Source organism: Cucurbita pepo, chromosome 5 (genome assembly GCF_057944985.1).
Source record: "Cucurbita pepo subsp. pepo isolate OVF chromosome 5, ASM5794498v1, whole genome shotgun sequence".
NCBI lineage: Eukaryota > Viridiplantae > Streptophyta > Magnoliopsida > Cucurbitales > Cucurbitaceae > Cucurbita > Cucurbita pepo.
This window is the reverse complement of record NC_141802.1, coordinates 16,226,520-16,239,939: the sequence shown is the minus strand read 5'-3', so window position 1 is coordinate 16,239,939 and position 13,420 is coordinate 16,226,520. Positions and strand designations below refer to the sequence as shown.

General features: G+C 35.0%; 1 protein-coding gene and 2 pseudogenes across 2 annotated transcripts; all 3 read right to left on the bottom strand.

The window, feature by feature from the left end:
- Positions 1–497: 497 nt before the first annotated feature.
- On the bottom strand, positions 498–2,145 carry LOC111795749 (benzyl alcohol O-benzoyltransferase-like; annotated as a pseudogene). The gene is made up of 2 exons (XR_015421025.1): positions 1,567–2,145; positions 498–1,487 (listed from the first exon to the last, which is right to left on the bottom strand). The product of XR_015421025.1 is annotated as a benzyl alcohol O-benzoyltransferase-like (transcript).
- A 4,390-nt stretch (positions 2,146–6,535) lies between these two features.
- On the bottom strand, positions 6,536–8,066 carry LOC111795863 (benzyl alcohol O-benzoyltransferase-like). Its single transcript, XM_023678476.2, has 2 exons — positions 7,607–8,066; positions 6,536–7,527 (listed from the first exon to the last, which is right to left on the bottom strand). Exons 1-2 carry the CDS (start codon positions 8,054–8,056, stop codon positions 6,592–6,594), a joined length of 1,386 nt encoding a protein of 461 aa, XP_023534244.2. The 5' UTR covers positions 8,057–8,066; the 3' UTR covers positions 6,536–6,591.
- Positions 8,067–9,942: 1,876 nt separating this feature from the next.
- LOC147792713 (benzyl alcohol O-benzoyltransferase pseudogene) lies at positions 9,943–10,840 on the bottom strand (annotated as a pseudogene).
- Positions 10,841–13,420: the final 2,580 nt, after the last annotated feature.

The window sequence follows — 13,420 nt, the reverse complement described above, 5'->3', positions numbered from 1 at the left end:
CGCACATGTTGGTCGTGTGTAAGAAAGTACTACCCATCTAATTTATCCAGATTAGATGCCACATCTATGATGGTTTTAACTATAGGTTCCTAAATATAAGTTGCATATGTTTGCATTCGAACCCCAATAGTTGAGTCCCTTATTGACTATTTCTTAAAATACTAAGTCATGTGGTACTTTTATTTCAAGCAAAGACAAGACATCTGCATACACCACTGCATCATAAGTCAAGACCATAAAACATGCATATGACAGTGGTATTTTTTTTCCTTAGACTTTATGTTAATATAGAGTGTTTTTATCTTTCGTATTTTATTTGATTTATTTAATATTTGGATGGATTCCTTAACAAACTTTTTGAAACATGTAAATCTATGAAAATATTTTAGGATGATATTTTTTTAATGTTTAGCGGAAATCTAGGATCATTACCATATCAAAGTAGATAATAGTTCAATATATTACCAGATACTTGAAAATACAACTATAAATTACAACATAACATAACATATTATGATACTTTTATGTTTGTTTCTCATAAGTGTTTTTTCGATTACAAAGCCGATGAAACGAACTTATGCTTTGAGTTTTTGGCTTCATTTGTTGGTATCGTCTTAAACAAATCCTCAAGTTCTAACACAAATCTTTCCATAGCTGGAGCAGGCAAGGAGAAAGGCACCACAATTCCCTCTTCCCCTTTGTTGTTCTTGAAACGTACATAAAAGCTTGTCAAACCAGGGACTGTTGCAGCCCCTCCCATGGCAGGTCCTCCAAAAATGGCATTTCCCCATCCAAAATCAACCTCATCCATCCTAGCTTTCCTCACATCCGACACCGCCAACGATCTCACCGCTGTTAAGTTCGGTCGTCCTTTGATTACCATAAGATCTGCCACGGACTTCATGTACTCCTCTGTTAACTCATTCTTAACCTTCCTAACCAATTCTACAGCATAACCTAATGGGTTCATGCAAAGCTTACCTGCAGTGGCGAGCGCTGCCGGGCAAGCAATTGCATTGCCATAATATCCTAAGGATAAAGATTTTGACTTGGTGCGTAAATTCACAATGCAAAGCAAGCGCATTTCTTCATTTGGGTTGGGTTGAAGGGCTATTGTACGAGTGCGCCAAATGCAAGCCGTGATGAGGTCGAAGGAAGAGCAACAACGGAGATGAGTTGGTAAGGTTTTGCGGATGGCAGAGATATCACTCGGACGGAAGATGACCGAGCGATGAGCCATGTCCTTGAGAGGGACGACGATGTTTGGTATCAACAACTTGGTCGTATTCATGGTGCTTATGAGTGATTGTGGGAGGGTCCCTTGCATTTAAGAGAGCTCTTTGCCACACTGGAAGAATAGATGGTGCTACGGCACCTCGAGCTATTTCAGCTATGGCATTCATGAATTGAACCATACCAAAAGCATCAGCCATCGTATGATTTAAGCGAATGGCAAGGATGAAACCGCCACATTTAAGTCGTGTCACCTACATTGACCAGTCGTGCCACCTCCATGAATATTCATATAATTTTTCAAAGTAAAAGAACACATGAACCTATACATACTTGAAAGAGCCATAGTGGACAGTCAATGATCCCATCTGAATCTGGAACGTTGTATAAAACATCCTCCAAACATGCAAATGGAGGATAAATTGCATCGCCGAACTGTTCCAAAGTAGCATCTGCATCTGCTTCAATAAATAAGACACCTTCGCCTGTACATTCAACAAATAGCTTCCGTCCCGGCCCTTCCCTCAATCTGCCTGCAAAAGGGTAGTAAAATACTAAGGTCTCTGCAAGTGCCTTTCGGATCACATCCACGGGATCTCTTCCATCCACGTCTGGATTATGTGGATAGAAAAATATCATTGGAACTTGAAATCTGAAGCCTTGTTGATCATCGATATCTGAAAGTTGTTTAAACTCATATGGTGTCGGTTTTGCTGGAGCAACCAATTCCGATTGACATCTTCGTACCTGGAACACAAAATCATTCTCAAACGACATAGCCATTATAAAGAAACGAGTGAGTAAGAACCGTTATTTGAGAGCGTTAATATTTTGAGTGGTGGGAGGGAAATTGTAGTATATATAGCAAAAGGACGTATGATTTTTGAGTGGTCTCCTTTCATAGTTCAATATGTGAAGGCGGTTCGTTGTTTCAATAGCATCTTTAAATATGTTACCGTGTAAAATAAAAAACATTGTTTGAATTTGATTTTTGTGTTTATTTTGTATTTAAACCGTTAAAATTATAAATTTAATTCATAAAACTTTTAAAATTTTATTAAATTCATGGAATCAATTAAATTTAAAATTCAAAATTTAGAATTTTATTGACCATGAATTTATATTTACTAGATAATTTATTTTTATTTTTAGAATATTTAAAATTTTCATTAGAAAAAAGAAATTATAATAGATGTTTAATAAATTATTAAATATTTTGGTCATCCGCTAAGAACTTTAAGTTCTACCAATAAATAATAGGGAGGACACAAGTGGATAAGAGCAATTGAAAAGGACCTAAAATACAAATGCTTGTTATCAAGTGGTTCTATGGTCCCTCCCATCTCTCTTTCTTAAATCATGATTTTTCAATAAATTACATGATTTTGGATAATCAACCAAACCCATTAAAATCGTTTGAAATTGAAGCTAGCTCGAACTCGTGTGTCTTCTAAAATTAGGGGTTTTTTTATCCTATTACGTGACTAAATTAGGGGTTTTTTTATCCTATTACGTACCATTAGTCAGCCTTGTCATAGTTTTTTTGAGGTGATAATAGAAAAGTTGACAAATAAGTCACCCTTTAAGCAAACTCTCTTCTTGGACGAGCACATGACGTTTTTTTTTTTTTTTTTTTTTTTTTTTGCAATGAACAACCTTGATTGGCCCCGACTAGGTATAACTCTATGTCTGGCCTTCAACCATGTCTTGCTTCTGCCTTCAAAAAACATTACCTTCCATTGTCGTTATGACCCATAATTGGGTTTGACCTTATGGTTAGTAATGATATTTTTAACACTCTCCCTCAGCACTAATGCTCATTCACCGCATCATGTTGAGCTGACATTGAAAGCCATCATATTTACTATTATTCAACCATTTTTAAACAAATCTACTACTTGATAATCCATTTTTTTCCTTCAAGCTCTCTCTAATTAAATAATTAAATGGTATTGCACTTCTACTTGATTTGTTCTAGTAAGAAATAGATTTTTTTTACTAGGCAAACCACATATTAGTTGTCACAATGAAGTGGGATCCGATAGTCAATTTTCTAGTGCAAATCATCGATTAAGATTTTAGCTACATACTTTCTTAAGTTGCTTCAAGCGCTGCTGAGTACTCTATTTCTATAGTTGTAATGATATTGTTGGTTGTTTTTGCTGCACTAAGAAATTATTTCAGAACCAAACTTGAATACATACCCAATGGTTAGACTTCTGGTATCATGATCTCTTGCATAGTCAACATCATAGTATCCAACTAGCTTGCAATCTTTGCTTCCTTTGTACAAAATATCCTAATCGATTGTACTTTTGACATATCTCAGGATCCGTTGAGCGGCATTCATATGAGGCTTCTTTGGACTTTGCATGCACCAACTAATGATACCAACTATATTCTTAAAGCCCTTTAGTTGAGTCATGTAGATCTCCTCGTCCAACTCTTCGTGCAAGAAAGCATTCTTTACATCCATCTGCCATAATTTCTAATATTTACTTGCCACCAGCGCTTGTGGAACCTCATATGGTAGTGATTTTCGCCACTAGACTAAACATTTTATCATAGTCTAGTTGATATTATTGAGCGAACCCTCGAGTTAAAAGTTGACCTTTGTATTTCTCGATTCATCCATTCGGAGGACGCTTTAATTTGTAAACCCACTTGCAAAAGATGAGTTTGACATCTCCTAATCTTGGCATTAGTTTCTAGTTTTGATTTTGCTTTAAGGCTATAATTTTTTCCTCCATCGTCTTTTGCCAAGCCGAGTTTCGTGGTGTTTCTCCATGTCTCTAACTTTTTAACTTCGTCTTCTCTAATAGCTGCATTGACATACTTAGGATTTGACGTTCGGATTCTTTATGATCATCTAAGTTGTTAATTTGTCATTTTTGGAACGAGTTCACTTTGTTGAGTCAGTTCTTACTCACCAACATTAATATCATTTGGATCTTCAGGTGCATCAACACTTGACTAAATATGTGTAGATGGCTCTCTTGTCTTCTATTGTAGAATTTCTTTAATGTTGGTGTATGGTAAGACTTTCTTCTTTGAGAACTACCATGTTTTTGTTGTGCCACTCTGATCGTGAGGCATGTGGTTTGAGCACCCTGAATCATTAATCCAATCCTTATCTTGTAAGCTCACATACTATCATCGTGAGTGCTAGCTCGTCTTCTTCTAAGACACCTAGTACATTTGCATCCCGTTCATCTTCCATCTTCTTTTTGGAGGTTGCCACATTCCCTTTTACTGATTTTTTCTTGGACACGTGACTTTTTACCATTGTAGCAGATGCCTTCAAATCTCTTTCATTGAGAACTTCTATTCGTTCTTCTGAGCTCTCCCATGTGTTGTTCCTTGTTGACTTCTTCCTTTGTCACTATTTTTGTATCCACATAGTTTATTATTGCTCTAACTCTTACTTGTGTAGAGCGCTTCTTTACTTTAATGTGATATTTCTTCCTTAGTCATAGCTTATTAGCAAACTAACAAATTTTCAAACTCCACAAGTGATGGTTGAGGGAGCCATCCTTAAATGACAATAACAACTCAAAACTTAAGCTTTTTAAAAGAAGCGTTTTAATCCAGAAGTCAAATATACATATGAGAGAAAGAATCAAAGGATCATACACGTAGATTTATTTTTAGTTCCATTCACAAAGTTTCATTACTTAGATATTGTCCCTTCTTATACAAGTTATGTGTGATCTTGTTTGCGTTTTGGGTACAATTATTTCAATATGGATAATAGTTTAATATATTATCAAATTACAGATTACATGCTTCAAAATACAACTATCAAAACTCTAGTTGTGACACGGCCTACACGTCCATATAAGCTCCACAAAAATTAAGATGGGCTTTCGATCTTTGACCTAATAGCATCTGGACGGGTCAAATATTTGAACTCATAACGAGTTTTTGTTTGACTCTTAATTATCCTATTCGGGTTTGATCCTGTTATCCAAAATCAACCATATAAAATTTAAATTAAAAAATAGTGTCTTAAATTGTTTAAAATAAAAATGTAATTGATTTGTAGAATTACATTTATATAAACTAGAAGAAAAATAAATGAAATAACATAAAATAAGAAAATAAATTAATCATGTGGTGAAGAAAGAAAGTGATAAAACTGAGCGATCAAATGGAAGTTGACGTGATGGGACATGAATTTAATTATAGGTGAGAGTGTACAAAATAATGTCCTTTCGGAACTATGTGGAAGATTGGTGTCCATTGTTCAAATAATTAAAACGTGGAAGGAAAATTTGAGTTCAATAATTGTATGAATCTATTATTTATGCATTTTTAAAAATAAAAATATTTAGATGTTCGGGTGACTCGAAACTTAGCCAATTAATTACTATTTTCATTAGTCCATCTTAGTCCTTACGCGATTTGCGTAGGACGAGCAAAGGTGCCCAATTCAATCTCGAGTTCTATGGTCATCTAACATATATGGATCAAATCTCTGACAATCGTGACTCTATATTAATGTCTACTACTAAAGGCTAGTTGGTGCTTAACTTAAGTATCATTTTAAACTCCGTCAATATTACTTGACACACTCGCCACTAAGCATAATTAGGGATTACAATTTATGTTGTTTTATTATTTTTTAATTATTTTATTATTGTGTACGTTTACATTGGGTTGCTTACACATTTATGATGATGAATACGGACGCTTACATTATTATAACGATGATGATCATCATGTCTTGCATGATATTCAAGGGTTTGCTGACTTTCGGACGTCTGGCTACGGACAAGTAGCTTGACTATGATGGGTCCAGGGGATGCGAAGCGCCTAAAAACTCACGCTCTTGGACGTGTGTAAGAAAGTACTACACATCTAATTTATCCGAATTAGAGACCACATCTATGATGGTTTTAACTATAGGTCCCAAGATATGAGTTGCATGTGTTTGCATTCACTACCCCTAATAGTGGGGTCACTTGGGGAGTATTTTTTAATATACTCAAGTCATGTGCTACTTCGTAAAGTCAAGTCACCCTTGTATGTTAGTGGCGACGTTGCAAGTGAAGATCATGACACATGTATAGGACAGGAGTGATATTTTATTTCTGAGACTTTATGTTAGTATAGAATGTTTTTACCTTTAGTATTTTATTTGATTTATTTAATATTTCAATGGGTTCCTTTAAAAACTTTTTGAAATATGTAAATTCATGACAATGTTTTAAGATGATATTTTTTAATGTTTAGGAGAAATGTAGGATCCTTACCATAGATAATAGTTCAATATATTACCAAATTATAGATAACTATAAATTACAACAATACATATTAGGATACTAGCATGTTTGTTTCTCACAAGTGTTTTTTCAATTACAAAGCAGATGAAACGAACTTACGTTTAGAGTTTTTTGCTTCATTTGTTGATATCGTCTTAAACAAATCCTCAAGTTCTAACACAAATCTTTCCATAGCTGGAGCAGGCAAGGATAAAGGCACCACAATTCCCTCTTCCCCTTTGTTGTTCTTGAAATGTATATAAAAGCTTGTCAAACCAGGGACTGTTGCAGCCCCTCCCATGGCAGGTCCTCCAAAAATGGCATTTCCCCATCCAAAATCAACCTCATCCATCCTAATTTTCCTCACATCCGACACCGCCAACGATCTCACCGCAGTTAAGTTCGGTCGTCCTTTGATTACCATAAGATCTGCCACCGACTTCATGTACTCCTCCGTTACCTCATTCTTAGCCTTCCTAACCAATTCTACAGCATAGCCTAATGAGTTCATACAAAGCTCACCTGCAGTGGCGAGCGCTGCAGGGCAAGCAAATGCATTGCCATAATATCCTAAGGGTAAAGATTTTGATTTGGTGCGTAAATTCACAACGCAAAGCAAGCGCATTTCTTCATTTGAGTCGGGTTGAAGGGCTATTGTACGAGTGCGCCATAGGCAAGCCGTGATGAGGTCGAAGGAAGTGCAACAACGGAGGTGAGTGGGTAAGGTTTTGCGGATGGCAGAGATATCACTCGGACGGAAGATGACCGAGCGATGAGCCATGTCCTTGAGAGGGACAACGTTGCCTTTGGTATCAACAACTTGGTCGTATTCATGGTGGTTATGAGTGATTGTGGGAGGGTCCCTTGCATTTAAGAGAGCTCTTTGCCACACAGGAAGAATAGATGGTGCTACGGCACCGCGGGCTATTTCAGCTATGGCATTCATGAATTGAAACATACCAAAAGCATCAGTCATCGTATGATTTAAGCGAAAGGCAAGGATGAAACCGCCACATTTAAGTCGTGTCACCTACATTGACCAATCGTGTCACCTCCATGAATATTCATATAATTTTTCAAAGTAAAAGAACACATCAACCTATACATACTTGAAAGAGCCACAATGGACAGTCAATGATCCCATCTGAATCTGGAACGTTGTATAAAACATCCTCCAAACATGCAAATGGAGGGTAAATTGCATCGCCGAACTGTTCCAAAGTAGCATCTGCGTCTGCTTCAATAAATAAGACACCTTCACCTGTACATTCAACAAATAGTTTTCGTCCCGGCCCTTCCCTCAATCTGCCTGCAAAAGGGTAGTAAAATACCAACGTCTCTGCAAGTGCCTTTCGGATCACATCCACGGAATCTCTTCCATCCATGCCTGGATTATGTGGATAGAAAAATATTCCTGGAATTTGAAATCTGAAACCTTCTTGATCATCTATGTCTGAAAGTTTTTTAAACTCATAGGGTGTAGGTTTTGCTGGAGCAACCAATTCTGGTTGACATCTTCGTACCTCGAACACAAAATCATTCTTAGACGACGTAGCCATTAGAAAATTTGATATTGAAATATTTTGAATGGTGGGAGGGAAATTGTAGTATTTATAGCAAAAGGACGTCTGATTTTTTGAGTGGTGTCCTTTCCTAGTTCAATATATGAACGCGGTTAGTTGTTTCAAATTGGAAGCATCTTTAAATATGTTCACGTGTAAAATAAAAAACATTTTTTAAATTTGATTTTTGTGTCTATTTTGTATGGAAACTGTTAAAATTATAAATTTAATTCATAAAACTTTTAAAATTTTCTTAAATTCATGGAATCAATTAAATTTAATTTAAAATTTAAAATTTAGAATTTTATTTATATTTACTACATAATTTATTTTTATTTTTAGAATATTTAAAATCTTCATTACAAAAAAAATTATTTTTTATTAAATGTTTGGGTCATGACCTATAATTGGGTTTGATCTTATGGTAAGTAAGGATATTTTAACACTCTCCTCCGCACTAATTCTCATTTACTGCACCATGTTGAGTTGACATTGAAAGTTCTCGTATTTACTATTATTCAACCCTCTGCCACTTGACCATATATCTTTTTCTTCCGACTTTCTCTTTAATTAAATGGTAGTGCACCTCTACATGATTTGTTCTAGCAAGAAACAGATTTTTTTACTAGGCAAACCACATATTGGTTGTCACGATAAAGTGTGATCGGATAGTTAATTTTCTGGTGCAAATCATCCATTAAGTGTTTCAGCCACGTACTTTCCTAAGTTGCTTCAAGCACTGCTCTGTACTCTATTTCTATAGTTGCAATGATATTGTTGGTTGTTTTTGCTACACTAAGAAATTATTACAGAACCAAACTTGAATACATACATAGCGGTTAAACTTTTGGTATTGTGATCTCTTGCATAGTCAGCATCACAATATCCAACTAGCTTGCAATCTTTGCTTCCTTTGTACAAAATATCGTACTCGATTGTACTTTTGACATATCTCAGGATCTGTTGAGCCGCATTCATATGAGGCTTCTTTGGACTTTGCATGCACCAACTAATGATACCAACTACATTCTTAAAGCTCTTTGGTTGGGTCATGTAGATCTCCCCGTCCAACTCTTCGTGCAAGAAAGCATTCTTTACCTCCATCTGCCATAATTTCTAATATTTACTTGCCATGAGCGCTAGTGGAACCCATACGGTAGTGATTTTCGCCACTAGACTAAACATTTCATCATAGTCTAGTTGATATTATTGAGCGAACCCTCGAGCTACAGGTTATCCCTTGTATCTCTCGATTCATCCATTCGAATGAAGCTTTAATTTGTAAACCCACTTGCAAAAGATAGGTTTGACATCTCCTAATCTTTGCATTAGTTTCTAGTTTTGATTTTGCTTGAAGGCTATAATTTTTTTCCTTCACCTCATTTGTCAAGCCGAGATTCATTTTAAAATTTAAGAATATTTTTTTTAAGTAATTTACATAATTCATATATATATATATATATATATATATATATATATATATAGGTTCAATTAAAATTTTATGCCTTTCTGATTTTCCGTTTCAAATTCATACCTATAATCAACTCATTTCAATTTAGTCCTTAGATTTTTAAAATAATTTAAATTTGATCCAAAAAAATTAAAAAAAAAGTTCGATAAATAATAGTTAGGGCTAAAACTCAATCGGTTGATTTAAAACCAACAAATCTCACACCGAACTAGTAAGGCCCAAATACAATCAGGCCCAAGCTCACATATAGAGTATGCTTGAACTCATGAGAGGTAGACTATAACAACTCAAAACTTAACGCTTTTTAAAAGAAGCGTTTTAGTCCACGAGTCAAATATACATATGAGAGAAAGTATCATAAGATCACATGTATGGTTGAGTTTAGTACTTAAGATCAATAAAAAGGACCGTGTCAATTTGAATAGTTTAGACATAATAGGTAGAAGGAAGAGCAACAACAAAGGTGAGTGGGTAAGGTTTGGTGGATGATAGAGATATTAGAGGGGTGAAAGATGATAGAGCGGTGAGCCATGTCGTTGAGAGGGACGACAGTGTCTTTGGTATCAACAACTTGATTGTATTTCAGGGTGGTGATGAGTGATTATGGGAGGGTCATTTTTCGTAAGCTATCGTATCCATTAGTTTTTGTAGTGATTCATGGTGGTGATGAGTGATGGTGGGAGGGTCCCTTGCACTTGAGAGAGCTCTTTGCCACAATGGAAGAATTGATGGTGCAAGGCACCACGAGCTATTTCAACTATGGCATTCATGAATTGCAACAAACCAAAAGCATCAGTATGATCTAAGTCGTATCACCTACATTGACCAATAAAAATAATTTATAAATATTCATATACTTTTTCAAAGTAAAAGGACACATCGACCTATATATACCTGAAAGAGAAACAATAGACGGTCAATGATCCCATCCGAGTCTGGAATGGTGTATAAAACGTCCTCCAAACATGCAAATGGAGGATAAATTGCATCGCCAAACTGTTGCTTCAATGAATAAGACACTTTCACCTATACATTCAACAAATAATTTTTCTCAATTTGCGTGCAAAAGGATAGTAAAATACCAATGTCTCTGCAAGTGCCTTCCTTATCACGTCCACCCGATCTCTTTCCGCCCTTCTTCAATTATATGGATAGAAAAATATTTATGGAATTTGAAATCTAAAGCCTTCTTGATCATCGATATTTGAAAGTTATTTAAATTCATAGGAGCTTGGTTTTTCTGGAACAACTAATTCTGGTTGGCATCTTCGCACTTCGAACACAAAATCATTCTTAAATGACATAGCCATTAGAAAGAAACAAGTGAGTAAGAACCGTTGTTTGACAATGCTAACGTTGAGGTACTTGGACTCGAAGGGCAGCTGGTACTTATACAAAACCTATACCAATTAATGTTCTTCCCTCAAAATGTGAGGCTATAAATTGTTTTCAAAATATTCCAATTAGTTTTTTTAATTAACTATTGAGAAATATATTAAATTCAAAATTAGCTTTATTATACATTAATTTTAAAGTTTAATAAAGTAAAAAAAAAAAAATTAAATATTTTTAAAAAATTTAATGCAAACTTGTATCGACCACGAGAAATGTGTGGAGAAAACAATTCACACGTTTTTTAAATGATTTTTAAATTTATTTTGGTTTGTGGATTTTAAACCTTATATCTATTTTTATAAATAATTAACGACTTAACTATTAACCATAGCTAAAATGGCTGCTTTTTAAAAGTTTAAACCATTTTAGAAATTTAATAGTAATAAAAATAAAATAAAATTCAATTTCTACGTTTTACCTCCTTTTTGATTTTTTTTTTTTTTTCTTGAGTAAATAGAGTCTAATTTCAAATTAAAATTATAACATAATTTAATTTGATTTTGGGTGACGCACAAATTCGAACCAAGTGCACCTGACGGGTGCACTTGCACGCGATTGGATTTGTTATTTGAGTGAAAGAGGTGGTAACAATGTATCGATGTAATGTTGCTAAACACATTCTGATGTTTCACCCAATGTTTGTCGGGATATGGACATGTAGAGTGTCATGGTCATGTTTGTCTAAGGCATGTTATCTATGGTCACATGTCAGACGTCCTGGTCATGCTTATTCAGGACATGTTGTACATAGCCAAATGCCCGTTCCAAACCTCTTTTGCATGCTTTCATCTTAGATAGGTTTTTACTATTTCATGTTATGTCAATACGGGGTATATGATTGCTCACCAAGATCATGTGTACACCCACCATAACTAAAATGTCCAAAAATGTACTATATGGAGTTATGGCTAGTTATCACTTAATCATACCCAAGTCATATGTTATCAAAGTCGTCGTTGTTGCCTAATCGCTTTTATCTTATAACATTGTTTTCTTTCAAATGTTTTCAACGTATTTCTTAGCTCACGTTTTCTAAAACATTTCTTTCAAACGTAACTCGAGACTCGAGCATACGCCGACGTTGCCCGAAAAGTTTGAATTGCTCATGGCTGACTTATTCGCTGGGTAAGAACAAGTGACGCATAATTGCAATATGGCTATCGTAAAAGTGTGATAGTAACACGGAGTACACGCCCATATAAGCTCTGCCAAAATTAAGATGGCCTTTCGGTCTTTTGACCTAATAGCATCTTGACTTAGATCTAATACTTGAGCTTATAATCTAGTTTTTGTTTGACTCTTAATTATCCTATATTGAACCCAAACAAAAATGTAATTGATTTGTAGCATTACATCTGTATAACCGAGAAGAAAAAAAATGAAGTAACATAAAATAAGAAAATAATTGAATCATTTGCAACCACAAATTTATGGTGAAGAATGTGATCACATGGAGTTGACATGACGGGACATGAATTAATGTCCTTTGGGTACTATGCTGAAAATTGGTGTCCAACATTGTTTAAATAATTAAAACATGGAAGAAAATTTGAGTTCAATAACTATACGACTCTATTATTTATACATTTTAGAGATACAAATGTTTACATAGTTTAAAAACAAAAATATTTAAATGTTCGTGTAACTCGAAATTTTAGGTGCACTTAGCCAGTTAATTACTATTTTCATTAGTCCATCTTAGCCCTTACGCGATTTTGCGTAGGAAGAGCGAAGGTGCCCAAATCAATCTCGAGTTCTATGGTCATATAACATATATGGATCATATCTCTGACAACGTGACTCCATATTAATGTCTAGTACTAAAGGCTAGTTGGTACTTAACAAACTCGCTACTTAGTGTCATTTTAAACTCCCTCAATAGTACTTGACACACTCGCTGCTACAACTGAATCTCCTAGAACCCTCTACTATGAGATAGATTTGAAAGGTTTGAAGTGGGTGACTTCACATCTTTTTATGCTAGGTAAACATTCACTAAATTGATGTGAATAATTAGGGATTACAATTTATATTGTTTTATTATTTCTTATTTATTTTATTGTTGTGTACATTTACATCGGATTACTTCCACATTTATGATGATGAATATGGATGATCATCATGTCTTACATGATATTCAAGGATTTGCTGACTTTCGGACGTCACACTACGGAAAACTATGATGGGTCAGGGGGTGCGGAACCGCCTGAAAACTCACGCTCGCACATGTTGGTCGTGTGTAAGAAAGTACTACACATCTAATTTATCCGAATTAGATGCCAGATGATTTTAATTACAGGTTCCTAAATATAAGTGACATGTTTACATTCCCTAACCTCAATAGTAGTGTCACTTAGTGACTATTTTTTAATATACTCAGCTTTCTATTTCAAGAAAAGGCAAGGCACCCCTCTACGTCAGCGAGGACATTGCAAGTCAAGGCCATGACACATGCATAACATAATGGTATTTTAGTTTTTAGATTTTATGTTAGT

Excerpts from the sequence above, each read along its gene's own strand:
- LOC111795863 (XM_023678476.2), bottom strand. The coding sequence starts at position 8,056 with ATGGCTACGTCGTCTAAGAATGATTTTGTGTTCGAGGTACGAAGATGT. Across the intron at positions 7,528-7,606 it reads GTCCATTGTGGCTCTTTCAA|GTGACACGACTTAAATGTGG; the intron begins GTATGTATAGGT and ends TGGTCAATGTAG.